General features: G+C 34.2%; 1 protein-coding gene and 1 long non-coding RNA gene across 5 annotated transcripts in view; one reads left to right on the top strand and one right to left on the bottom strand.

Moving 5' to 3' along the window:
* LOC134761315 (uncharacterized) overlaps positions 1–19,331 on the bottom strand; it is a 43,143-nt gene extending 23,812 nt beyond the window's left edge. For both annotated transcript variants that reach the window (XR_010139816.1, XR_010139817.1), the window contains exons 1-3: positions 18,885–19,331; positions 13,826–13,914; positions 652–678 (exon numbers count right to left, since the gene is read on the bottom strand). This is a non-coding gene — a long non-coding RNA (uncharacterized LOC134761315). The remainder of the gene's footprint in view (positions 1–651; positions 679–13,825; positions 13,915–18,884) is intronic.
* A 190-nt stretch (positions 19,332–19,521) lies between these two features.
* Positions 19,522–27,825, top strand: part of GLRA3 (glycine receptor alpha 3) — a 208,296-nt gene continuing 199,992 nt past the window's right edge. For all 3 annotated transcript variants that reach the window (XM_054554734.2, XM_003776547.4, XM_002815301.5), the window contains exon 1: positions 19,522–20,013. In XM_054554734.2, the coding sequence (XP_054410709.1) occupies positions 19,943–20,013 (71 nt within the window). In that variant the 5' untranslated portion in view covers positions 19,522–19,942. The remainder of the gene's footprint in view (positions 20,014–27,825) is intronic.

Below are 27,825 nucleotides of genomic sequence, written 5' to 3'. Positions count from 1 at the left end.
TTAAAAAGTACCACTGTGGTAAGGGATGCTGATTATGACATAGGCTATAGATTTGTGTGAGTTGGGGTATTTATGTGGTAGGGGATGTTGATTATGACACAGGCTATACTTTTGTGGAAGTAGGGTTCTATAATTTCATACAGTTGGGAAACCTCTGTACATTCCACTCAATTTTGCTGTGAACTTAAAACTGCTCTAGAAAAATAAAGTCTACTAAATTAAAAATAGAACCATAAACGCATATATTTGCTAGACATAAAACTAATTCTAAACATAAGGGTATTACCACAAATCTGAGAAACATTAAGCTATGTGAAAGAAACTTGTCACAAAAGCCCACATATATGTGATTTGATTTATATGAAATGTTCAGAATAGGTCAGTCCATGGAGAGAAAGTAGATTAGTCGTGTTGCCAAGAACTAAAGGCAGAGGGAAATGAGTAGTGACTGTTAATGGTGTGGGGTCTATTTTTGGAGTGGTTATATGTTCTAAAATCAGAGAGTGGTAATGGTTGCATAATTATATGAATATACTTAAAAACTACTGAATTGCATACTTTCAAAGAGTGAATTTTATGGTGTGAATGTAAATTATATCTCAATAAAGCTGTTATTTCAAAGTTATATTAATAATAAAATAAAAATATTACCTTTAACCTTTAAATTGTTGGGGTTTTCTGTGGAAAAAATAAAATGGTATTACAGTTAAGAAATGTTCCCATAAATAACATTGGAACTTTCAAAAGGAATTCTAAAAAAATCAAACATTTTGGAAGGAATTGAGAGCAAAGAAAAGCGTATGAAATGAAATATGAATATGAAACAGATTGCAACTTTTATTTTATAGATAACAAACTAAAGCTTAGCTAGAATGACTTTGGGCAAGGTAATGAGAGAGGAGGTGCCAATGCTGGGAGTTGAATTCAGGCCAGTTAAGCCAATGTTAAAAATATTTTTATTGGCCTTGAGGTTTTCTTAAACATTTTGCTATCTCAGCAAATAGAGATCTTTCTCACACTAAACCATATTTCTAAAACACAAAAGTTCTACAAGGTTTTAAAAATTCATCCTCTTAAAACATTTACAGGGCATAAAAAAAGAAAATGCATATTAAATATTCCAGATAATTAAAATTTCAAAATGTCTAGAAAATGACTAATCAAATCCTTTGTAACAAGTAGAACACTAATCATTGCGACCACAAATGTGAAACTGCCATTGTGAATCACTTGTTTTTGTATGTGTGGAATCAAAGCCATGCTTCATTTGTTTTGAGAACCTAATGCAGGAACATCTGTTTCAATGGTATCTGTTTAATATGAAAAATATTCTTCACTAGGAAAACAGGCTGAATTGTTATGTTGGCCATTTATCAGTTCTGTTAACTATTACATGAAGGCTAATCGATCACACTGGAGAGAAATTCCAACTTACCAAAAAAGACGCCACATCAATTGTTAATGGAAATATACATTTTATTTATTCATTGACTCTAAATATTAATTTTATCCTATATCTGTGTCAGGCACTTCAGTAAGTTTTAAGATTGTGATGTAAACTAAAACAAGACATTGCCCTTAAAAAAATGTGTTCTCAGTCTAATGAAGAAACAAGAATGTAAATAAAAATTTCAATACTTAGACAAACTCTGTAATTGAAATAATCACACAGTATAGAAAAGGGCTGCCTAAATTTGTTAAGGGTGTTAATAAATGGAGGTGTTAAAATAAAGTTTCTCAGTTGAGAAGTTAAAACTTTCTTTTACAAAGTGAAAAATTTGTGACAGTTATTGAGAGTATAACAATTCCAGACTTCAAGTAAAAAGCAACTCCCAGCTACAACCAAACTATTGTACTTACAAAAAAGAATTCAGTGTATAGTTTCAGACAAGTATAAACACAAAATTAGGCATAAGTTTAATGAAACATTATCCCCCCAACAGGTAATGTATCATCTATAAAACAAAACACTTCAGAGTTTGGGTATCATTTGAAGATCTGTAATATAAATTATCACAATTCTTCTGATATTACAGTACTTTTCAACTAATACACTTGTAAATGTTCTTAAAGTAGTATATAGGAAAATTATGTTATAATAAAGAAAGAAAGGATAAATAATTAGCAGGAAAATCATTGTAATAATCTGAGGGGAGAAAATTTTTGCAATGAAAATGTATCAAATGTTTACCTAAAAGGAAAAACATTAAAAATATGCAACGACTGCAGCATTATTCACAATAGCAAAGACATGGAATCAACCCAAATGCTCATCAATGATAGACTGGATAAAGAAAATGTGGTATATATACACCATGGAATACTATGCAGCCATGAAAAGGAATGACATCATGTCCTTTGCGGAGACATGGATTAGCTGGAAGTCATTATCCCCAGCAAACTGATGCAGGAACAGAACACCAAACACTGCATGTTCTCATTTATAAGTGGGCACTGAACAATGAGAATACATGGACACAGAGAGGGGAACAAAACACACTGGGGCCTGTCAGGGAAGGGCAATAGGGGAGAGCATTGGGTAAAAGAGCTAATGCATACTGGGCTTAATATCTAGGTGACGGTTGACAGGTGCAGCACACCACCATGGCACATGTTTACCTGTGCAACAAACCTGCACATCCTCCACATGTAACCTGGAAGTTAAAAAAAAAATTTAATTTAATTTTAAAAAATACAATGTCAAAATAAGTCATAAATAATACAGTGACAGAAAAAATCAATTAAAAAAAGAAATACAAAATATATATAATTTTAAGGTAGGCATTTTGTAACCTATTCAAATAAAATTATCTGTATGTTTTAAATTCATGTTATAAAGGCAAAAAGCATAATATTCTGAGTACAATTCAAATGTTTTGAAAAAAAGGAATGAGCTGTGTAACATATTTTTTAACCTCAAAAATGTAAAGGATACAAGCCAGGAAATAATATTTTTTTAAAAAAAAATTAAACTCTCATTTATTTTCTTTAACACTACATAGAATGAGGCTGAGTCAATATTTGTGAATGGAATTTTTTTTAGTAATGCATAAAATAAATACAAAGTCAAGTTGCGCTTATTAGCCATAGGATTCCTATCATGAATATTATCTATGGTAAATAATACAGTAAATATTAAACTTTTGAACACCAATAATCATTAGAGAAAAAGCTCTGGCAAAACTGCATGTGACAAATCGAATTTGAATGGCTGGCTTCCACATTTCTTACATAATTTGAAGAATGTAAGTAAAACAATCTGTTAATACCAAATAAGAACATTTGTCTAAAAATGTTTCTTCAGTTATAGCTCCTGAACAGTGGGTAACAAGGTTTGCTAATCTTAGTAGTTATTGAAAAATTTGCCAATTTCTTTTCTTTGTATGTATACACACCATATATCATTTTCTAAGAATGCAAAAGTATAATAGACATAACATTGAGGGATTCTATGCATTTTTGTCCATTTGTACATGGTTTTCCATTCCCTCTATCTACACCTAAATATTTTATCTTATATCCATTGGCTATGTGAGTTTTGTTTTATATGTCATTACTTCACTACATTCACTGAATCTCCAAGGCATCGTAGAATAATAATTGGTTTGATTGAAATGGTTTAGTGCCTTAACTTTTAACATTATAGTCTGCACACCTTTTTGGGGGGTGGGGGGAAAGATAGGGTCTCACTTTGTGGCCCAGACTGGGGTGTGGTTGTGCTATCATAGGCTCACTGCAGCATCAAAGTCCTAGGCACAAGTAATTATCCCTCCTCAGCCTGCAAATAGCTGGAACTAAAGGCATGCACCACCATGCTTGGTTGTTTTATTGTTTTCTTTTTTTTTTTTTCTTTTTGTAGAGACAGGGTCTCCACTCTGTTGCCCAGGCTGGCCTCCAACTCCTGACCTAAAGTGATCCTCCCACCTGGGACTCTCAAAGCACTGGGATTATAGGCATGAGCCACCATGTCCAGCCTATGCAGCATTTTTGACAGTATTTACTAAATTCAAATATTTTACAAACATACCTGTTTTATTTGGAAATTTAAACATTTTACCCAGTGCTTGTCAAAATTCATAAATGATCATATGCTTTATTTCTTAAATTTGTTGATAATCATGTTGGCAGTTTTTTTTATGTTGAAAGAGTCTAGTCTTCTTGCTATCAACCCTCCTTGGTTGTAGAGTACATTTTTTCTTTGATAAATTGGCTAGGTTCTTTTTTTCTAATTGTTTGTTTAGATTTTTCTGTTAGAATCTCTGTGTGAAATATTATAATCTTTTTTTCTTTTTAAAAAGCTTAATTATAGCAGAGTATGGCTAGCTTTGCTTATTTCACTTTAAAATTGCCTAAAATTTAGTAAGACTCATTCTTCTGATAATTTTGTCTCACTTCAAGATATCTCTTCTTGTATTTGTTTACTTAAGCTTCTGTCATGTTTTTTCTTATGTAAGTCCAAGTTTTGCCGGTTATTTTTATTTCATCTACTTTCCAAATGGCTAGTTGTTTGTTTGTTTATTATAACTTGTACCTCTGTGCTTTGAAACACTTATTCTGTAAGATCTTCTATATCTCTGAATGGGTTCATGTTAAAGCATCCTTCAGTTTACCTACTGAAATATTTAGTTGGAAAATCATGTGATTTTAGTTCCAGAAAGTAGGTGTGATTGGGGTGCACTTGAATTTTCTTAAGAGTTCTTATTATTTGTTTGTTCAAGTATGTTCTGTCTCCTGCAGCAACTCTATTTTGCTGTCATGAGATCGGTTTGTGCTGACTGATCCTCTCTCTGGCTGTTAGAACCCCTATTTGTTATTTTCTTTATTAGCCCTTAGATCTGGTGGTGGGGGTAAACAAGTGCAAGCAGGCAGACTACTCTCTACAACACTGAGCTAGTGGTGCAGGAGCAGAAGGGCTGCCAGCACCCACTGCAGAGGAGCAGGATGAAGCCTTCCTGTTCCCAGAGCTCCAGGCATATACTCAACCTCAGGGGCAGAGGACCTAGTCCAGCTCCTCCCTAGTCCCTAAGGTCATACTGACTGGAGAAATTTTTACCAATGTCAAATTTCCTTCTAAGAACCTAAGAGTCTCTGTGTGATAGGTTCTTCCAAGACTCTGGAAACTCTCCTTCAGCCCAAGGAGGAAAGAGTCCTTATCTGTTCTTTCCATAAAGATCTTCAAGCCTGTTCTCTCATTGATTCCAGTGGCAATTTGATTTAGAAAAGACAGACAGATTGTCATGAATTTGAATAGAAGGTGTAGAGAGCTGAATTTATTAGTTTTCTAGAGCTGCTGTGACAAAGTATGACAGACTGGGTGGCTTAAACAACAGAAATTTACTGCCTCACATTTCCGGAGGTTAAAAGTCCGAAGTCAAGGCAGTGGCAGAGTTGGTTACCTCTGAGGGCTGTGAAGGGAGTGTCTGCTCCAGTCCTCTTGCCTTGGCTTGCAGGCAGTCATCATCTACTCTCTCTTTTTATCACCTTCCTTTTATGCTTGTCTATCTCTGTGTCCAAATTTCCTCTTTATATAAGGACATCAGTCATAATGGATTAGGGCCCACCATAATGACCTCGTTTTAACTTAATTACATCTATAGAGAACCTATCTCCAAATAACGTCACATGAGATACCCCTGGTTAGGGCTCCAGCACATCTCTTTTGGGAGGACAAAATTCAACCTATAATGGCCATATTTAGGTAAACTGTCTACCCTGAATACTCTATTGAATGTATTAAATAAGCTCTAGATTGCCTATATGCTATAAAAGTGGGTAAATTGCAGAATGACATTCTGGAGGTAGATAGAATAATAAAGGGACTCTAGCCTGAAGGGCTAGGCAGGAGGAACTGCTGGGGTCATGGGAACAAAGAGAACATTATCACAAGCAACTCTAGAATTTCACATATACATCGTATTGACACATTACCAGCTGAGAAACAAATGAGGATTTTCATAAAACACTAAAAGGTATTATACCTACGACAAAAGTATCTCCTCTATAAAATACTTCTTGGGTAATTTATTTGCATTTTCACTTCAGTGAAAAATAATCACATAATATTCCCATTTTAAAATTTAAAATAAAAATAAAGCAAAAAAAGTGGCTTAATGGCTAGTCATTGTCTAATCACTTAAGAATCACGTGGGACGCTCTCCAGGAAAACAACACGTAGCATTCCAAATACATTTAGCGATAGAAAAAAGGAACTACAGAGAGAAGAATAATATGTTTTAGTTTGAAGACTTATATGATTTAGTAAATCATTTTAAACAATGCCATTTTTCATTTCATGAACAGAAATAATTTCTCAGTGTTTGTGAATATGTGCGTATGAGACAGTTAAACGGACTTTTAAAAAGAAATATTCTGAAATATACCCCTCAAAAGGATTTTCAAATGTTTTCAATTTAAAAGAAAATAGATAATTTTTGATGACTAAGCTCGGATTTTTTTATTTTACGCAAATTCCTACCTAAGGGGTTTAAGGAGTCATGCCCTACAAACCATTTTCATCAGATAGGTTTTATTTGACCCTATATATTGTGACTTACTTCTCAATCTGACTCTGGCATAACGTTATGAGACAAAGAAAAAATAACCCCAAAATATATTTCCTTACCCTACCTTCATTGCCCTTCAAGGTCTCTTGCAGGAAAATCCGCATTCTATAGAGAATCCCCTTCCCCCTTCGTTTTCCTTCCTTTCTTTCCAGATCCAGGAGATAATCAACTAAGAGCCAGGCACCCTTTTAAGTCCCATTAAGAAACAATTTACAACCTGCTCTCTCTGAAGTCCACTATCTGGGAGCTTCCTCTGCACAATAAAACTTGGTCTCCACAATCCTTTATCTTTAACCTGAACATTCCTTTCTATCGATCCCAGGTCTTTAGACAAACTCAACCAATTGTCAACCAGAAAACGTTTAAATTTACCTATAGCCTGGAAGCCCCCGCTTTGATTTGTCCCACCTTTCTGAACCAAACCGATGTATTTCCTAAATGTGTTTGATTGATGTCCCATGCCTTCTTAAAATATATAAAGCCAAGCTGTACCCCAACCACCTTGCGCACATGTTCTCAGGACCTCCCGAGGGCTGTGTCACAGGCCGTGGTCACTCATATTTGGCTCAGAATAAATCTCTTAGAATATTTCACAGAGTTTGACTCTTTTTGTCAACATTTTCTATTGCCAGCAAAATACAGAATAATGGTCTCACCACCATTAGATTAATTGGTATTATATAATACATATTATACATATTTGGCCTAATAGAATGGCTGAGTACCCCATTGAAGGTTCAGCAAATATCCTGGCTTTAGGACAACACCCTGTGGCTGTGCAGTACTGTTCTCCAAGATGCAGTACATTCCCCAAATCAACTGCCAATGTATGGGGCTGAATTGTGTTTCCCCAAACATTCATATGCTGAAGCCTTAACCTTCAGGACCTCAGAATGCTACTGCATTTGGAGATAGGGTTTTTAAAGAGGTAATAAAGTTAAAATGAAGCCCTTAGGATGGGCCTTCATCCAATCTGATTGGCGTCCTTATACAAAGAGGAGATTAGGACCCACCGGGAGAAAGCAGAGATGTGGATGCACAGAGGGAAGACCGCCGTGAGGCGAGGTGAGAAGGTGGCCATCTGCAAGCCAAGGAGAAAGGCCTCAGAAGAAACCAAACCTGCTGGCACCTTGATCTTGGACTTCTAACCTCCAGAACTTAGGAAAAATAAATTTCAGTTGTTGAAGCCACCCAGTCTGTGGTATTTTGTTTTGGCAGTCGTAGCAAATGAATACAGACACCAATGCTGAGAACATATGAGTTCAGGAACCTAGGAGTACAAGTAGGATCAAACTTTCTCATTTCAACCTCCACTTATTTAGAGAGTTTGTGCTTCCTAGCTTCACAACCTTTGTCTCTAATAGGCAATCGTTCCTGGTGTCAAGGGAAAACTCATCTGTTAGAGATACAGGAAGGGCTCCATTGAACTAGAAACTGCATGTACCATCTGGCCAACTACCATGCCTTTATCATGCCAGTGGATCTGCAGACAAAAAAAAAAAAAAAAAAAAGAGAGTCACTTCACTTCAGTAGCCATGTAGCCATGGTAATCAGCCTTGATTAAAATGAGAAGCTAAGATTTCTGCTATACAATACAATTTACAGTATGTATTTGGGAATCCAGGAGATCCAATGCATTGTCTCTTGGTTGTTTCATGCCTGGAGATTAGAGATAAGTTGGCGAATCCACCAAACGTGACTGAACAAGGACAAAGTAACCAAGGTTTCACATCCTTCAGGATTAAAAGTTTACATCACTCCACCAGGGGAGCAATTTACTAGCTGAAGTACTGGGGCAGAATCTCAAATTGTACGGCACATAAACTGGGTCTAGTGTCTTTGATATGCCTTCCAACAACTAACTTAACTTTTACACTGTATTATCACTTACCTCCTCATAGATTGCACTCTATTATTCTGGCTTCACATTTTTCTAAATTCCTAAAATCCATATTATCTGAACCAAGCATATTAGCTGTTGGTTAGATATTGCCTCGAATGTTTTTGTTTGTTTTGTTTTGGTCTTTGCTATTTGGGTATATAAGTATGATTTCTCCAATAATATTTTAAACTCTAGAAATAATATTTTTAAAGTTTGGAATCATGAGTCAACAGATAATATAGGGATTATTATACAGTAAAGTATTTAATACAGCTACTTATCAATCAACTGACACAAACAATAACACTTTCTATATGTGGAAATCTCTATTTTCTATAGTGTATTTCATTGTGTTGTTATGATTCACTCATGTTGAAATAAGTAGCTGAATTACATCCATTTTCATTGTTGTATAATATTACTCTACATGAACATACTTCACTCGTTTACTTACTTATTGTTTCTTTGTTTATTGATAGACATTTCATTTATTTCAAGCCAACTTCCCATTAAAAACTATGAATATTCTTGAACATTCTTCCTGTTGTACCAATGCCAGATTATTTTCTAGGATATATAATTAAGATTAGCATTCTTGATTATAGTTAATGTAGAGAAAACTTGTTTTTTAAAATGGGTGTACATTTTCATTGGCTCTATATAAGTTTCTGTTGATCCACACTCATGCAACAATTGGTATTATGATTACACATTTGTCAATATGTTGGCTCTAAATTGTGCCCATAATTTAATTTGTATTCCTTAATTACAAATAAAGTTTAACATCTTTATTTTTTTTATTTTTCTGAGACAAAGTCTCACTCTGTCACCCAGGCTGGAGTGCAGTGGTGCAATCTGAGCTCAATTCAACCTCTGCCTCCTGGGTTCAAGCAATTCTTGTGCCTCAGCCTTTGGAGTAGCTGGAATTACAGGTGCACACTACCACACCCAGCTAATTTTTATTTTTGTATTTTTAGTAGAGACAGGGTTTCACCATGTTGGCCAGGCTGGTATCAAACTCCTGACCTCAAGTGATCTGCCTGCCTCAGCCTCCCAAAGTGCTGGGATTACAGGTGTGAGCCACCATGCCCAGCCAAATTTTAACATCTTTAATTATACAAACACCTATTTTGTATTTTTAAATTCCTGTTAATGCAATATTTCCAAATTTGTCTTTTATTAGATTGTCACTCTTCTTTTTTTATTTTTTAGGAAATACCCTGGCTATCAATAATTGACTATCATATTGTTTTCCAAACTTGAGTGTTCAATACTATTTATTTGCTGCTTCTCTCTTTTTCTGCTTTTTTATTATTGTGAGAAATTTTGCTAATTTAAACCCTATTTAAAAACATTTAGCTTTTATAATGATCTATTTTATCTTTGTTTTCTACTTTATTAATTGCTTATTCTCTTATGCATATTTACTTGCTTGTATATTTATGAGATTTATTGTGCTGTTCATGACAACATCTTAATTTCTCTGTGTGCATCATTAATTTTCAGTCTTTATGACAATTTAGGGATACCCATTTCTTTTTAATCACAGTTTTAGAGGCTTTTAGTATATAGTATTCTTATTACCTTAAGTTATAAATATTTCCTAATTTGCATTATATAATTATTCATTTTAACTTCATTCAATTTCAATTTTAAATTCATTCTCTGGGATGATAGCACATTTTAAAATTAGTTGAAATTTGTTTATAGTCTGTATGTTCAAATTCTATAATTTGAGCATCTATACGCTAAATGTATGCTTAAAAAGAATGCTTATTATGGTCTGAGTGCAGTGGCTCAGGCCTGTAATCCCAATACTTTGGGAGGCCAAGGGGGATAGCTTGAGGCCAGGAGTTCAAGATCAGCCTGTGCAACATAGCAAGACCCCCATCTCTACAAAAAATAAAACAAAAAACATTAATCTGGCATGGTGGCACATGTCTGTAGTCCTAGCTACTCAGTATTCTGAGGTGGGAGGATCTCTTGAGCCCAGTAGTTCAAGGCTGCTGCGAACTTTTGTCATGCCACTGCACTCAAGCCTGGGTGACATAGAGACCCTTGTCTCAAAAAAAAAAAATGCTTATTACAAAATTGTGGTTGTATTGTTGTTTAACTATTCTCATTAGATCAAATTTGTTAATCATATTATATATTTTTCAAAACTAATATCCTAATTCATATCATAAAAGCTATGGAATAGCATACTAAAATGCCCTGCATTGATTTTACTTTTGCAGGGGTCAGCATTTACCTGATGTGTTTTCCTCTCTTTTTACTTTTATGCTTCTAAATATCCTTTGGTTTATACTTGACTCTTATAAACTGTATATAGCTGTTATTCATTATTTTTAATTCTTTTAAAATAATAAAAGCTGCTCTGCTCTGTAGCAGCTTTTGAGATGTCTTTGTCATTAGCATTATGCAGTCTAGCCTCGTCAGTCTGTAAGTTTTGACTGTTAATTTCTAACGTTAAAAACTGTCACATATATAAGTATTTTACAAGAAATACTATCAGTCTAGGCTAGACTGCATACGCAGTTTATATTATGCAGTCTAGCTGTAGTTTTTCTCCATTCTCCTGCTGGAATAATTTTCACTTGCATAATATGAAAATTCATATCTAATCATTTTGATAAAATTTTCAGTTATTGTCTCTTCATATTTTACTTATCACCATTTAATTTATATTTTTTCTTAATATGCATCTAATTTTTGCTAGAAATCATGAATCTCTTCTCCACGTCTTTAAACGTCTTCTCCATGTCTTTAAGCCTGTTTTTGTAAATATCTTTGACTCTGTATGGTTAATATTATATAATTTTCAGATGTATCTTTTTCTTTTTTCTTTTTTTTTTTTTTTTTTTGAGATGGAGTCTCGCTCTGTCACCCAAGCTGGAGTGCAGTGGCATTATCTCGGCTCACTGCAACCTCTGCCTCCCTGGTTCAAGCAATTCTCCTGCCTCAGCCTCCTGAGTAGCTGGGACTAAAGGTGTCTGCCACCATGCCTGGCTAATTTTTTTTTTGTATTTTTAGTAGAGACGGGGTTTCACCATATTGGCCAGGCTGGTCTTGAACTCCTGACCTTGTGATCCACCCACCTTCGCCTCCCAAAGTGCTGGGATTACAGGCGTGAGCCACCGTGCCCAGCCCCAGATGTATCTTTTAACCCACTTATTATCTTCCAGCATGCTTAATCTGCTGTTAAAAATATCCGTAATTTTTAAATTCTAGCTGCAATAATTTTCACTTCTACAGTCTCCTGGTTATTTAAAAAATCTAACTGACCAATTTTATAGTGCCTGCCATATTTTTATTCTTCTAACAAACACACTTACTTTATATTCTCTAGCCACTTATTCCAATATCTACAATCTTTATACTTCAAATTCTGTTTTACCTGTTTTGTTGACTCGAATTCATAGTAGCTTGTTTCTTCATGTGTTCTGTTTTTGATACTGAGCATATGTTCTTTGGAATTTTATCTGTGGGAATTCTTCCCTTCAGACTTGAACTTAAGATACAGTCCTCCAGGGAGAATTATGGTTGTTTCTACCAGATTTCTGGGACATTAAAATCACAGCACCAGTTAAATACATATTTGTAACCTGGTGTTTCTGTGGCCATAGGTGGTGTTAATTCTGGCTCAAAAACTGTATATGTTTTTGGTGAATGACTTTTTAGCGAGATTTTGCTGGCCTCATTCAGAGCTAAAGTTGAGACAGAAAAGTTTCCTTCTTTCCTTTAGGATATAAATAGTTTTTCTAGATTGTGTCCTGTGGTTATTCACCCCAGGGATTGCTGGCTTTAAAAGACATAGTGTTTAGGGCTTTGTTTGGGCTGTAGTCATTGCTCCAGTTCTGTGGGCCTCGAGTTAAAACGGAAGCTCTAGCCGAAGAGAGATCAGTTGTTTCCCCTTGGGCACCCTTCCGCTTCAGTCCTCACTTGCTTTTTTTGCTTCATTCCTTTTCAATAGTTTGGTCCTGTGGGTATTTTTTATTATTTATCTGTGAAATCTCAGCTAGGTATTTAGTTGTTTTTTTTTAAATAATATATTTCCAGTACTTTAGATATTTTGATTATGGGCACCTCTTTTAGGATATCTACTCTGGCAAAAATACTATAAACATTAGTTAAGAAAATGAGATTTTGGAAGAAGCTGGAAGTGATAATGGTCTTATAAAACACATATGTGATAGTTGTTATGTTAGAAATTAATAGTCAAAACTCAGAAAATGTATTAGCTGTACAAATTAACCGATTATAATTTTTTTCTATAGAGGTAAATTATTAATTCTGTAGCATATCATTAGATATTGTGGTGATTCCATATGCAGCCTACTTGTTATCCAGTTAAAATGCTATAATAGGTAAGTTCTTAACGTTTCTTTTTAGTGTGTTTCTGACCAAAGCTGTGGACATGAATAGATGCATCATTAACGTTATCCTACAATGTAATAGAATTGCCATATTTAGACTTCAAAAAAGTCTAAGCTATTGCCCAAGCCTGAGTCAGGCTCCTCTGAGTCTTCTTTCTGACTAGGCCCTGACCTTGGGCTTTGTCCTTAGTTCCAGCGGCTCTGCCTGTTTAGCGCACTTTTAGCAAGAATCTTGCTGGGCTAGTCTAGTGAAAATCCCCTGCCCTTACATAAACACCCTTGATATCTGATCAAATTCCTTATTCCTTACCCTCAATATCTTGTCATGCTGGTTTACCTTCAATAAAAATCCTGTCAAGTCAGTATAAGAAGAATCCCCTTATCCCTGATGTTTTCTCTTAGTAACTTTTCATTCGCCGGCCCCTACTCCTTGACCATAGATTCACATTTGTTCCTCTTGTAATCAGAGTCAAGACCAATGTCTCTACCACACTATAAGACCCATTGCAGCAATCCCTATACCTATCGCAATATTCTCCCTTGAATAAGCTCTTCCATATTGTCTCTAAAGAGTGTCTTGAATATTTTTTAACAAGTGTTACAATTGTAAAAATTCTAGTATAATGGATAATATTAACTTATTTTTCATAAACAAGGCACTCTCCTGAGGCAGGAGAATCACCTGAACCTGGGAGACACATGTCACAGTGAGCTGAGATCGCACCACTGCACTCCAGCCTGGGCAACACATTAAGACTCTGTCTCAAAAATAAACAAATAAATAAAGTACTCTCAGAGTGAACTGAGGGCACACATAAAAACTCCAAAGTTACTTTTCGGTGGCCAAAGAAAACACACTACAACCTAGAGATCTGAAATAATTTTATGAAGAGAGAATGGGTTAAAAAGCTTAGTAAGCATGGAATTTAAAAAAGGGTTACCAAAGAACAAAGAATATTTATGCACTCAATCATTGATTTAACGTATATTTACTGACAACTTACCACATGCCAGACACTGTTAGACACAAACATGTATTTTCCTTATCTTCATGGAGTATTCAAACACGGGCAAACATCAAATTATATTTCATCTGTGAAGACAAAAACACCCTGAATTAAAAGTAAAGGGGAAATTTTATTATATATTGTGCTCAAGAAAGAAACTGATAGCCGTACTGTGAGTTAAAGGCTGAAAGGTGACCAAAGATAGAAAGCCCAAGAGTACAGGTGTTTAAAGTAGACAAATTCTGAGAAAAGAAACAGCTCATGTGACTGATACATAGTGGGGAAAAGGGAAATCAGTAAAGAAAAAAAAGTCTAAGCAATTTTGAGCAAGAAGAACAAAGTTGACGGTATCACACTCCCTGATTTGAACATGTATTACAAAACTACAGTTATTGAAACAAGGCACTGGCATAAAAACACATATACAGACCAAATGAGTAGAACAGAGAGCCCATAAATAAACTGATGCTTATAGGGTCAACTGATCTTCCACAAGGGTGCCAAGAATACACAGTGAGGGAAAGATAGTCTCTTCGATGAATGGTTTTGGAAAAATCAAAATTCAATGCAAAAAAATGAAATTGGACTTGATCTCCCACTATATGCAAAAATCAACTCAATATGGATTAAAGGCTTAACTGTAAAATGTAAAACAGTACAACTCCTGGAAGAAAACATTGGAAAAAAGCTTCTACAAATTAGACTGGGCAACGATTTCTTGGGTATGACACTAAAGCACAGGAAAAAAAAAGCAAGGATAAACAAGTGGGATTACATCTAATGAAAAAGCTTCTGCACAGCAAAGGAAACAGTTAGCAAAATGAAAAGGTAAATTATAGAATGAGAGTAAATATTTGCAAACCACGTATCTGAAAAGTGGTTAATATCTAAAATGTATGATAAACTCAAACAACTCAATAGCAATAAAACAACCCAAACAAAAAATGGACAAGGGAACTGAATAGACATTTCTCAAAAGAAGACATAAAATAGCCAATAGGTACATGAAAAATGGCTTTTACCAGTCATCAGGAAAATACAAATTAAAACCACAATGAGATATCAGCTCATATTTGTTAAGTTGGCTATTATCAAAAAACACAGGGCATGTGTTGGCTAGGATGTAGAGAAAAGAGAACACTTTACACTGTTGATGGGAATGTAAATTGGTAGAGTCACTAGGGAAAACAAGATGAAGGTTACTCAAACATTAAAACTAAAATTACCATTTGATCCAGAAATCCTACTTCTGGATGCATATCTACAGGAATTGAAATTAGTTTGTTGAAGAGATATCTGCACTTCCATGTTCACTGCAACATTATTCACAGTAGTCAAGATATGGAAACAACTTGTGTGTCCATTGATGGATGAATGGATAAAGAAATCAATTGTGACACCATGACTCATGGTAATATATACACACACAGGAAAGTTATTTAGCCTCAAAAAAAGAAGAAAACCTGAACATTTGTGACATCATGAATGGACCTGAAGGACATTATGTTAAGAGAAATAAGCCAGTCAACAGAAGGATAAATACTATATGATCTCACGTATATGTGGAGTCTAAAACAATCAAACTCACAGAAACAGAGTAAAGGGTTGTTATCAGAGGATAGGGGAGGAGTAAACTGGGGAAGGATTGGACAAAAGGTCTAAAGTTTCAATTATACAAGACAAAAAATTTTTGAATATCTCCTGCACAGCAAAGGGCCTATGATTAACAGTACTGTATTGCATACTTTAAAATTTGTTAAGGAGATAAATCTTATGTTAAATGCTCTTACCACAGAAAGAAAAAACAAAACAGTCGAAAGAGTGGGAGAAAACTTTGGGAGGTCATGGATAGGATTATAGCATTGATTGTGTTGATGGTTTCAAAGGTGTATTCTTATCTCCGAACACATTAAGATGTATACGTTAAATATCTACAGCTTTCTGAACATCGATCATCTCTTAATAAATATTTTTTAAAATAAATAAACAAAATAAATTTTCTGTGTATTTTACAATAAATTACTCATTTAAATATTCTGAAAAGTTTAAACTGTCTACAAAATGTACAAAAAATAAATACAATTTCACATTTAAAAAAATGAGGCTCAGGAGATTACCAATGGGATAGTATTCAGAGTCTCGTGAGTTATAAAAGGGAGTATGAACTTAATTTGTTGCATTGGAAATAAAGGGCTTTGGGGATAGAAGTAGCATCATTTGATTTACTTAAAAAGCTTAATATTTACAATGGAGCTTTAATTAGATTAGCAGGAGAAACAAGTAGGAAGCTGTTGCTGAGATTCATGTACAAAATTGTGTAGCCTAGACAAGCAAATGTAAATAAATTATTGGATATTCTCCCGCTATTCAAAACAGAGGGTCACCTAATCAACTAATAATATTTCATGATTATTCTAGTGTTCTCAGTAGGTCAATCCTTATGCAAAAGGTAAGTTCACTAGGCTCATATTTTCAGTGACAATATGTAAGCCTGCCATAGGGCTAATTATTCTCTACTAGATTTATATTAAATAAGCAGCTTTCTGATTGATTCCTAAATTAAAACTTTCTTTCAACCTTAGGGAGTGTTAATTCAAAGATGTCAATATTCTAATTATTTCAAAAGTAACATTACTTTTGTTAAATGTTTAAACTGAAATTTTGATCTGTATATCAACTTTTGATGAGATGGTTAGAATGATTCAATGCTACTGAATCCAATCAACTCTCAGTAAACTAGCATTAATTCTATACTACATTGACTTAAAGAGTATATGAGGCTTTTATTAAATAGCAAAGCATCTCAACAATATGTGTAAAATATTCCAGGTTTTAGATCATTGGTAGTAACAACTGAGGAAATGTAAAAAAGCTAACTAAATAAAAGAGGCACCTTTATCATTATACTGAAATTGATCTTTCTGTTGCTTAGGCAATGTACATATATTTTGAAAAAATGGAATAAATGTGCCTTAAAAATAGCTCCATGGTAGTGAACAAAAGAAAAACTAGATAATGTACCAAAAGCCCCAAATTCAAGTTTGATATCTTCAGCTTACTGGATATGAGGGCTTGTAACCATCACTTAACTAACACACTGGTCTACAATTGCTTTCTCTTGAAAAGTAAGTATTAAGCATGATGAAGATTGATATCCCATTAAGCTCCGAAGTCCCATGTCCTATATAATGTGAAGTAGAATTCATTAGTGCAAGAAAGCAATAATAAATGCCACAAAAGGTAAAGCTGAGATTTGGCCATGTCAGAATCCAGCATAGTTGTAAATGAATGGGCTGATCATCTAATCTTCAGCCACAGAAGTTTCCCCCCACCCCAAAAACACATTCACTCGCCTACCCATTCAATCAGGACTATTATTCTGAAAAGAGTACAATTTACAAGATAGCTACCAAAAATATGTAGATGCATAATATTCTGTTTGACCTTATAGAAATTAAAACAAACAATACAAATATCCCTCAACAAAAATACACTAGAAAATTAAACATCAAATGTTAACTGAAAGAAACAGAGCACCACAATCACTCAATTTTTAATATACCTAATTAGTCTAGTTTCCAATGCACTGTAACAACTTCATTCATTTACTAATAGAGAAAATACACATTGTGTTTCCAATGTGATAATTAATGCATCCAACAAATATTGAGTATCTGTTATATGCTAAGCGTTGTGCTAAATAGTGGCCGTTGTCCTCACTCTAGTGAAAAAGTCAAACAAATAAATGAGGAGGATGATAACAAAGAGTGATAAGTAATTTGAAGACAATAATTATGGTGTTATGAAAAATGAGTATTATGAGGATTCCAGCCATTCTTTCATATGAACTTTATATTAAAAAAGGATTAGATCCATATTAATTTCATATCTGTACTAATTTTATAAAGTATATTTCTATGTTTTATGTTAACTACAAGATGAAATAGTTAAAATTATCCTGCCTTTTAAGCTATTGTGTAATTTAATTTTCCAGATTACTCTAAAGAGAGTTTTAATATTATCTATTAATTTACTGACTTAAACATACATTGTCTCCTTCAAGCCAGAGAATAAATCTGCAAGATCATTTAATCTAATTTTCTCAGTAAATATACTTTTAAAATATATATATAAAGATATTTTTTAAAGAGCATAGCTTTTCTAAAAGTACCCATCAGTGATTAAGCAGAGCAAGGAATCCACGTATTCTTGAAATAAAGTTTTGAAGGTTTTTAACGCGTACATTTTTAAACAATTATTACTGCTATTCAAAGAATGATCAACTAAAAAGTTTTGTGCTTACTGAGACTTCAAAAGATTCATCGTGAATAATTAAGTTGATAAAAATGTTATGAATCTTCTCCAGGTACAAATATTCCTGGGCAGAATCAATGGTGTTCTTTATGAAACTTCTGGCAGTTTATGATTTAAATCAGAAAACCACTATGTGAAAAGAGACAAGTATAATAGAAACATCTAGAAATAAATCCAGGAAACTCTTTATTGTCACTGAATGTAAATAAAACTTTTTTACTAAAGTGTAGAGAGAGAGATTTTTCATATGAGAGGGTTGGAAGGTGGTGACTTATGCTTTCCAGTTAAACAGAGAATTTCAGGAATAACCAATGTGTCAAGATGAGGAATCATTTTTGACATGTCATTAGACTAAGTTAAGAGATGAAAGTAGGGATTTCAGAATAAATATCTGAGGAAGTTTTGGGGGAAAATCTAAGATTCAAGGAGTGAACATTTGATCATGGCTGACAGTAAATAAGAGCCACTATAAAGATCAAAGAAGTTTTAATTTTTAAAAAAATTCTATTACTTTGAAATACATAAACAACACAACACACACACACACACACACACACACACTTTTCTTTTCCAGTCTTCCATCCAAAACCCAAAGTAAATAAATGTGGGAGGGGAGGAAAACAGGGACAGAGAAGGAGAGGGGGAAAAGAATAGAGAAAGAGAAGGACAGAAAGGCCGACATGACGGAGAAAAGATGGACCTTATGGTACCATGTGATCTAGCTGTTCTCACTTAAACTTACTGTGAAGATGTAAAACGGGAAAGACAAAAAAAAAAAAAAAAAATGGTGGGAAGGCTTGCGTCTCTAGCAGCCATCTCTTTAGACTTCACACCTTCATCTTTTTAGAACCCTTACTATTACTTAAGGAAACCCAACTTAAATCCAGTCAACAACGTTTCCTGGCCAGAAGCTGGCCAGGCTTGAGAGGATTCTAGAAGCAGCTCGTTCTTCCGTTCCACGGGCGTTCACGCACCACATTGTCTTCTCTTCCCCAGCCCTCCACCAGGGTCTGGGTTTACTGTTGACTCTTGCATTTCGGTGTAGAGTGTAACAGACAGTGTCACATCCGAGAAGACCTAAAGTGTGTCTTTTCCCGGAAGGGAATACTAAAGGGTCCCTCCCGCGGGGTTACACTACCTAATCCACAAAACCGCTGACTTTCCCAGGTGGCTTTTTCCGCCCACCTCGCTCCAGACGCCGTTTGGTTTGTTTGGGTTTTGTTAAAGGGTGAAGCGCTTAGCCCCGCCTACCGCCGTAAGTGGCCTGTCACTCCGTCCCGCTGTGCGGTCGTGATTGGTCGACAGGACCGGGTTGTCCGGCCCCACCGCCGCTTCCCTTTGCCGCGCTCCGGGTCTCGGGTTTTAGCCCAAGGTGGAGAGCTGGATTCCGGCGGGCGGCGCTTGGAGCAGGTGGAGAGGCATCCTCTTTCCGGCTGTTGCTGCTCTTCTTCCTCCAATCCTGGGTCTCAGTCAGGGAAGGACGAACATTCTTCCTTTGCTGCTGGAGCTTTAGAGAACTGTTGCCCAGCAGCTAGGCACTTCAGACATTTCATCTCACTCATTTTTGTAATTTCACTGTAAAAGTCACCTGCACATTTATAACCCTGTGACTCTCCCCTTCTGCTCAATGCTGAGAAGGGGTCCGCATACTGCGGGGAGCTGTCTAAGGTGCTGAAGCTTCCCAAGCATCAGTCTACACCAACACCATGCGGGGTTAGATTGTACATTTTCATTCTGTCTTTCTGGTTCCCCATGCCTCGGATAAGACTATTTTCAGGATCGTGAATATCTCTCCGTATCATGGCCCACGTGAGACACTTTCGGACATTAGTTTCGGGATTTTACTTCTGGGAAGCAGCACTGTTACTCAGGTGAGTTCGCTTGGATTTAACAGTTGGAGAACTCATTAAGCCTGTGCATTACGTTGCAACCACTTGTTATTGATGAGACCGGGAAATTTGCAATTCTATATTGACTTGTTGAAACAATCAATTTAATCGTATTGTTTTCTGTCCAAATTATTTAGCAGTCTATCTACTGAGACCTACTCATTTGCTTTTTCATTGATTAGTACATTTTAGTAACTGGCATCTTGCGTTATTTGCAGCTGAGGAAAAAAATTATTTCAAAAGCCTACGTTTTCCTTCTCAAATTGCTTTTAAAGTTCCCCTTTTCTAAGTGAATTATATAATTTGGGTGTTACTCTTTTTTTGAAAGTTACAAAACATTTAGTATTTAGAAACGAGACATTACTTTTTTTAATGCAGAAATACAGACCGTAGTCATTTACTGATGAGAGAAACTCCAAATATTGTTGCTATATTCAGAGGTTAAGTTAAATGAATCAAAATAAGGGCCTTGCAAGTACTATTTTCTAATGACCTAGCTCAGGTAATACATGAAGGCAAAATCATAAATAGATTTTTAGATATGTTCTATGTCAGGAATAATCTCCTTGAGGAAAGTAATATTATAACAAAGCCATTAAACTATGAAATTGTTCTATGACATGTCATTTTCTTAATCATGATCCTGTCACATTTGGCAGGCTTAAAAAAATAATTTAAAGAGTATAAGAGAACTAGACAAAGGATCAGATAATTTTACCCTGTTCTTAAAGAATGTGTAAAAATAAGGTACTGCTCATATGGAATTTTGACCCACCAATATAAATTTTATTTTACTGTTACAATTAATTACCATAGGATTTCCATTTTTATGGCTTGCAACGTTTTCAAAGGAGGATTGAAGTCAAATAACTAGAGTAACTAAGGTATATGCCTACTGATTTCTACTTGAAGTATTTAAATATTCTTTATTGCTATGTCGATTTTTCATCTTTGGGCTACCTTATAAAAACCAATAGTGTATCTCAAACTACCTTATGGAAAGTTATATTATTTTGATTTGCCTATATATAACAGAAACTGATTGTGATGGTTATTATTTCTGAAATTATTGATTTTTCCCAAAATAAGAAGTTGAACTATTTTTAACCATTTTCAGTGAAAATCATTTTGATATGATCTAGTAATTTTTGTGACCTTATTATTGTCAGAAATTTTATTTGTAATAATTAAAGCCAAGTATATGGAGCTTTTATATTTCTGAAATTATTATGTAAAGGAGTACAAACTTCATGTTAAAATATAAATTGATTATTTCTCTATATTTCTTAATGGCTTAGATGGTAAAATGCATTTTTTTCAAAGAAATCAGATTAGCTTGGTTGACAGATACTTAGATTTAGGAAGCTAAAGTCAGAAACTAAAATGTTTTGGTCAATTAGGTTAAATTTGTTTAATGGCAATTCACTATATTTGTTAAAACATGATCTGAGATAAATAATCTTCATATTAGATTCTCTGACTTTTGTCCAATTTTGTTAAAAGTTATGAAAAAGTATTTCAAATGGATGATTGTGATTGTAAGAATTTATCTTTTTAATGTTAAATAATTTTAATTAGAAATAAATTTTATGAGTAGCCCAAAAATGTAATTTTTTGAAAAGACATACAGCATACAAAAGTTTACTTCATAACTTATATTCTTCATCAAGTTTTTCTTTCTCCATTCATAAATCAAATAAATTTTTCTCTATCCATGACTAGTCTTAGATGAGAGTAGTTTATCACTCTATGAAGAACTTTAATTACATGTAAAAAATTAAGCATTTTCGCTTTTAGTGATGACCCCCAAAAGAGGATTTCCTACAGAAAAAAAAAAAAGGAAGCTCCCTCTACTGGAAATATTTTGTAAAATAAATGTCTTCCTGGAAATGATTCTTTATTCTCTAATTCTAGCCCTGATGTATCGAGCACAAAGGAAACAAGAAAAAAGATGAAGACAAAAGAAAGTATTGGCATTAATTCCTAACATATTTTTAAATTTCAGAACAGCTTACCAGGGCAATTTGGAGGCAACAACAACAACCAGAAACCACAGATATTTATAAGTAAATAATTCACTAGTACAGACTTTTTATGTCATAGGCTTTGAAGATTTTTTAAAAAAATTTTATTGAGATACAACATACACAAAGAAAAGTGCACAAATAATACATTTCCCTCTAGATAAAGTTTTACAAAAGGAACATACCCAAGTGAAGAGAGTACCGTTCAACAAGTAGAAGTGGGGGTGACTGTCACAGAAGCACTCACCCCCACCCTCTTCCTCCACCATAAGCCTTTCCAAGGCACTACCTTGGCCAAAGGTAATCACTCTCCTGACTTATATAATAAGTATATCTTTTCCACTTTAGAACTTTATATAATTACTCTGAGTCTGCTTTTTTTTATAAGCATTATGTTTATATGATTTATCCATATTGTTGCATGTAGCAATAGCTTATTCATTCTCATTGTTGTATCGTATGCCATTATATGAATACATCAAAATTAACTTATCTATTGTCCTGTTGATGGATATTTGGGTATTTCTTAGGGTTTGTTAGTACTGTTATGAATATCTTTGAACATCTTTTGTGGTGAATACATGTATTCATTTTGGGATCATGAAGCTGAGGTCCAAGACTTTCTCTAGAAGGGGAATTGCTAAGCATAGCACAGGCATAGGTGTGTTTAACTTTGGTAGATACTGCAAGTATTCCTACGTAGTTTTATGTTTTTACACTTTTATCAGTAATGTATAAGAGTTTCTGTTGCTTACTAGTACACAATTTGATCAGTGCAATGTTATCGTACTATACAAATTTTTAGTATTTCTAGCATATTTTTACAAACCTACAGATGAAACTTTAGTGCTTTCAAAAACATGAAAGCACTAAAGTATCATCTATACTTTAGTAAATAAGCATTATTAAGGCAAAAGCAGCAGAAAAAAATTTACAAAATATTTACAAAAAAGTTTTTAAAACTTTCATACTTGTTTTGGATATTGCTATTTTATGTAATAATTTATGGCTTTTGGATTTTAGTTATCATATTAATAAAATAAAGAACAAAACATTAGTGTTCAGCTTTCTTTGAAATGCAGATAAGTGATGATTATGAAGAGCTTGCAGAACAACTTCCAAAAGCAGGGAAGCAGCAGAAAATATTTCATTTAAGTTGATTACTTCCTTGCCATATCATTTAATTTTTCATCTTTACAAGTTCATGTCAACACAGGATTGCTACTTGAATAAATTAGGGCACATTGTGTCAAAACTTGAATATGTGAATTTCAGATGTCATAATAATAAAAAATGTAATATTTTCTTGGTTTACATCAAAGCCTTAGTGAAATATCTTAGCATAGAGCTTACTGGTTTTGCTTTTGGTATGTTTTGGAGGATGAGAGGAATCCTTTTTAATGTTGTCTCTATTTTTCCATGTAAGATATTGAAGAAAACTATATTTCTAGGAATACAATTTTACTATTATTATGATTTACTACATGCAGGTGTAGCACGATTTTATGTAGTTTTAAAAAAATCTTTGCTACATATAACATGATTCTTCCCTTTTTCCCTGAAAATAGCAATAAATTGTCCCATGTATAGAAGAATCATAGTCCAGTCAATGCCTCAAGCAATTTGCCCTGCCAATTGAAAGAACATCTTGAAAAATATTTCCTCTTCTATATAGTTTTTCTTCCCTTAAACACACAACTGTGTACTGAGGCAAGTCAATCAGCAATTATGTGTTTACTATGTAAGATTAAGCAATTTAACAAGATTTGTCCACGAAATTCTGTGCACAAATTGTGCTACGCACAATTTAGCTTTGGATGATTGAACAAATGTCACCTTTTCCATTTAGCAACTTAGAGTCTAGAATAAACTGAAAAGGGTCAAACAACAAAAGAAAAAAGTACAGATAGCAATATTTTAGGGAATATAAGGAAGCGAAACTATCAAGAAGCCTTGGTACTTGTGGTGGGCCTTGTAAGATATTTGTTCAAGGGGCAAAATGATATATAAAGAGAATATTCTATGCAAAAGGAATGATACAGATATATAGTACGTGATTGGGAAAAGGTGACTGTCAAATTCAGTTGAAGAAATTACAGTTCATGATTTAAAACTATATTCTACTAGCAACAACTATTGAGCTAGTTACATTAATAAAACTACAAGAATATGGAGGAGTCACAGCATTGCTTCACAATGGAATAAGGCTAAAATTTAGAAAGAAGTAATTTAATTATAACTGAGTAGTCATCATTACAGGAATAGTTTTATAACTTGACTCAAAATATCCCTATCAGTTCTTCTTCAGAGGCAGTGTTTACCTCAAAATTACAATTAGTCATAGGATTGGTGATAGCAATTATTTAAGAGCTATGTAAAGAAACAATGACACACTACTAGAATAAAAGTTTCATCTGGTTGTTTTAGAAGTTGGAAACCATGTGAGAATTTTTCTTTAAAATGTAGTTTCTTAAAAGAAATAGTTAAATATAGTAGAGGATTTGGATAGTTGGAGGAAAAGAGGACATTGAATTTGGTTTAGGGTATTTTGAGGTTAAGATGCTTGCAGAAGAGCTAGATTTCCTGGCATCAGCTAGGAATTCAGATATTTGCATAGATTTAATTGCCAGACGATAGATTTACAAAAGGTTATAAAGGTGAGTATACTGTGGTGCAAAGAAAGAATGGAAAATACATTTGTCAATGGTGAGGATAGAACACTTGGAACAGAACATGGAAAAGTACTCAGAGATCTCTGAGCTCAGCTGTAGAGATGAGGCTTATTAGAACCAAGTGATGAAGTTGCAGATTTATCGTAGTTTGATGCTATTTATCTCAAGGACCAGTTATTATTAATAACATATATTAATATCTTTCTATCACTTATCAAGAGGACCTTAACATTAGCATTTCTCTAATTGCAGCTAATCTAATAAACTAGTCCATATTTACAGATGACACACTTTACTCAAGTTTTCTCAGGGCATTTTCAGGGAATTATTTTGGAGAAGGTAGATCATCTACTTTTCCTTATATCATGAAACATATCTAGTAAAGCCTCCTTAATTTGCCCACCAAACTTGTCTCCTACCCTTTTCCATAGGATTATTTATATATTTGCATTAATAGTACTTATAAAAAATAAATTCTTTTTTTTTTTTCTTTTTTTGAGACAGAGTCTCGCTCTGTTGCCCAGGCTGGAGTGCAGTCGTGCAATCTCGGCTCGCTGCAACTTCTGCCTTCCAGGTTCAAGCAATTCTCCTGCCTCAGCCTCCTGAGTAGCTGGGACTACAGGAACGTGCCACCACGCCCAGCTAAATTTTTTGTATTTTTGGTGGAGAGAGGTTTTCATTATGTTAGCCAGGATGGTCTCTATCTCCTGACCTCGGGATCCACTTGCCTCAAATTCATATGTATGTACATGTATATGTGGAAATATAATGTTTTTATTTTTTGAGTTTTAGATTTTTGTTTTTTTATTAGGTGGATGGTACAGCCTGTGGCTTTATTTTGCTTGGGGAAATGGCCAAAAAAGACAAGTAACTCCAGAGAACTGGTTCTGGAGTGAAGGCAGAAATTCAAAGACAGAGCCAACTGTTTAGAAACAAACAGTGTATACATGGAATGAGCTGTTCAGTGACAATAAATGAAGCTATTCTAACAACTGCATGGCAACAACACACATTTTCAATAAATGGAGTTTTAAATCCTGAGATGTTATCAGAAGAGGAAACAGTGGTAAAACAATGCAGCTCCATCATAATGTATTTCTGAAATTTTTTCAGAATCTCCTTACTAGAGATGCTTTTAGGAGGAAGTATTACTAGTACCTCGTAGGCAAGGTGATACACAGAAGCAATCACCTCAGTGGTACAATTAGGAATAGCACACAATTTAAAGATCTCTGGAAAAAGCTTACTGAATGGCAGCATTTCCAATGTAAGCGATGAAGAATTCTCCATGAGTACATACAAACATTTGCCATAACCAATCAGGAATTATGGCCAAACCCTGATATATTTCTGATAATATTATACAACCATAGCCAACATAGAATGATTGGGCTTACAATGGAGGTAACTGGTCCATCCAATATCCTACCCAAATTTTGGAATATCTGAACAACATCTTCAACGGGTGGTCATCCCTTAATCTTTAAAATTCCCAGTGATAAGGACTTGTTTACTCAGAAGGAAAATATTTATTGTTTTTAATTAGTAAAAAATAAAATGTCCTCTGTTTTCTCCTAGACAAAATGAACTATTTTTTCCTATATGTGCTTCCATAAATGTTTGTTTCTGTGTTCTTTGGGGATTTTCTCCATTTATGATGACCATCCTGTTCATAAAAATTGTGCCTATATTTGAGCCATGATTTTAAATGATAATGTTTTCCATGGAGGTGCTCCATGCATGAAGTTTGGATTCTCTAGTTTCAGAGAGCCCGTGGCATTCTACCTGAATATCTCTGTAACTTCTATAATAATGTATGGAGCAATGGCTATATCCAAAGCAGTGTGTTAAGTACTGGGGAAACAAAACCCCAACTTTTAACACTGTACCACTGTGGAGAGAAGAACCTGTGATATCCGTTTCCAATTTGTGTTTTAGATTTTCATGCAAGTTTTCTCTGTGTATCTAAATTTTAACTCCCATGGCGATAGAATCATTTCTGGTCTTTGTTTTACCTCCATAATGTTTATTTCAATGTCATGCATGCTCAACAAATAATATATAAGCACTGAGATGACATCTGCCTGTCTGTCACATCTTTCTAAGATTTTAGATTTGAATTCATTTAGTTGTGTTATCGTGTGGAGAAAAACGAAGTATTGTGTTCAAGATCTCATAAAGTTTATAGGATCAAACAGTCTCCTTAGAAAATATTACGTACTTCAAGAAGAGGTTGTAAAACAGATACAAATTGGCAGCATCTAGTGGAAAAGAAAAGGGTTTGGTTCTTTGCCCCATGAAAAACTGAATTTGTATTTTGTAATGCATTTGTATTGTGTAATGTAATGTATATTTCTCAACTTTTTTCATTATTGCCTCTTAAAGCACCTTTTGTAGACATTTTTTGTAACTGACTTCCATGAAATTGTAATACCACAGATACATCATGTATTTTCTTATGTACTCTCTCTATATATTTATTTTAAAAATAAAAATAGTAAGGCTTTTTATCCCCCCAAGAAAAAACTTCTGCCCACCCACCTTGGGATGATACCACCCCTTGTTATACTGGTTGCTATGCTTTCATGATGCTACTTTGACTAGGGTCATATAATTTACAATTTTGGGTCATGACATAGAAATAAAACCATAAAAAAGTATTTATTTATTTTGAATTTTACTAGGGCTTTGCAGCTTCTTATAATAAACAAGTAAGACACTCTGTAAAATAAGTTAGTCTTAAAAGCTTTAGAGAACTTTAGCAGTATATTTTTCCATAAATGCATATAGTTCCAAGAAGCCACTGGACTTTCTCCATAGACATTGCTGCTCTTACTAATGTCATATCATAATTTTATTCAAATAACTTTAAAAATAATATTGGAAATATTTTCATTTCTATGTCATTTGTTTTTCTATACACTGTTGACTAGGTTTAGACTCTGTTGACTTTGTGTTTAATGTCAAATACATGTAAAAAGTTTACATTCCTTCTTAAAGTTAACTTTTAGTTATAAAGCAAGATTTCAACAGTTGGTCCTGATATTAGCTCTGGATATTCTCCAGTTCAGGAGTTAGGAAATATGTACAAAAATCTG

This window comes from Pongo abelii, chromosome 3 (genome assembly GCF_028885655.2).
Source record: "Pongo abelii isolate AG06213 chromosome 3, NHGRI_mPonAbe1-v2.0_pri, whole genome shotgun sequence".
Lineage (NCBI taxonomy): Eukaryota > Metazoa > Chordata > Mammalia > Primates > Hominidae > Pongo > Pongo abelii.
Note: the sequence above shows the minus strand (reverse complement) of the source record. Positions and strands in the feature narration are given on the sequence as shown.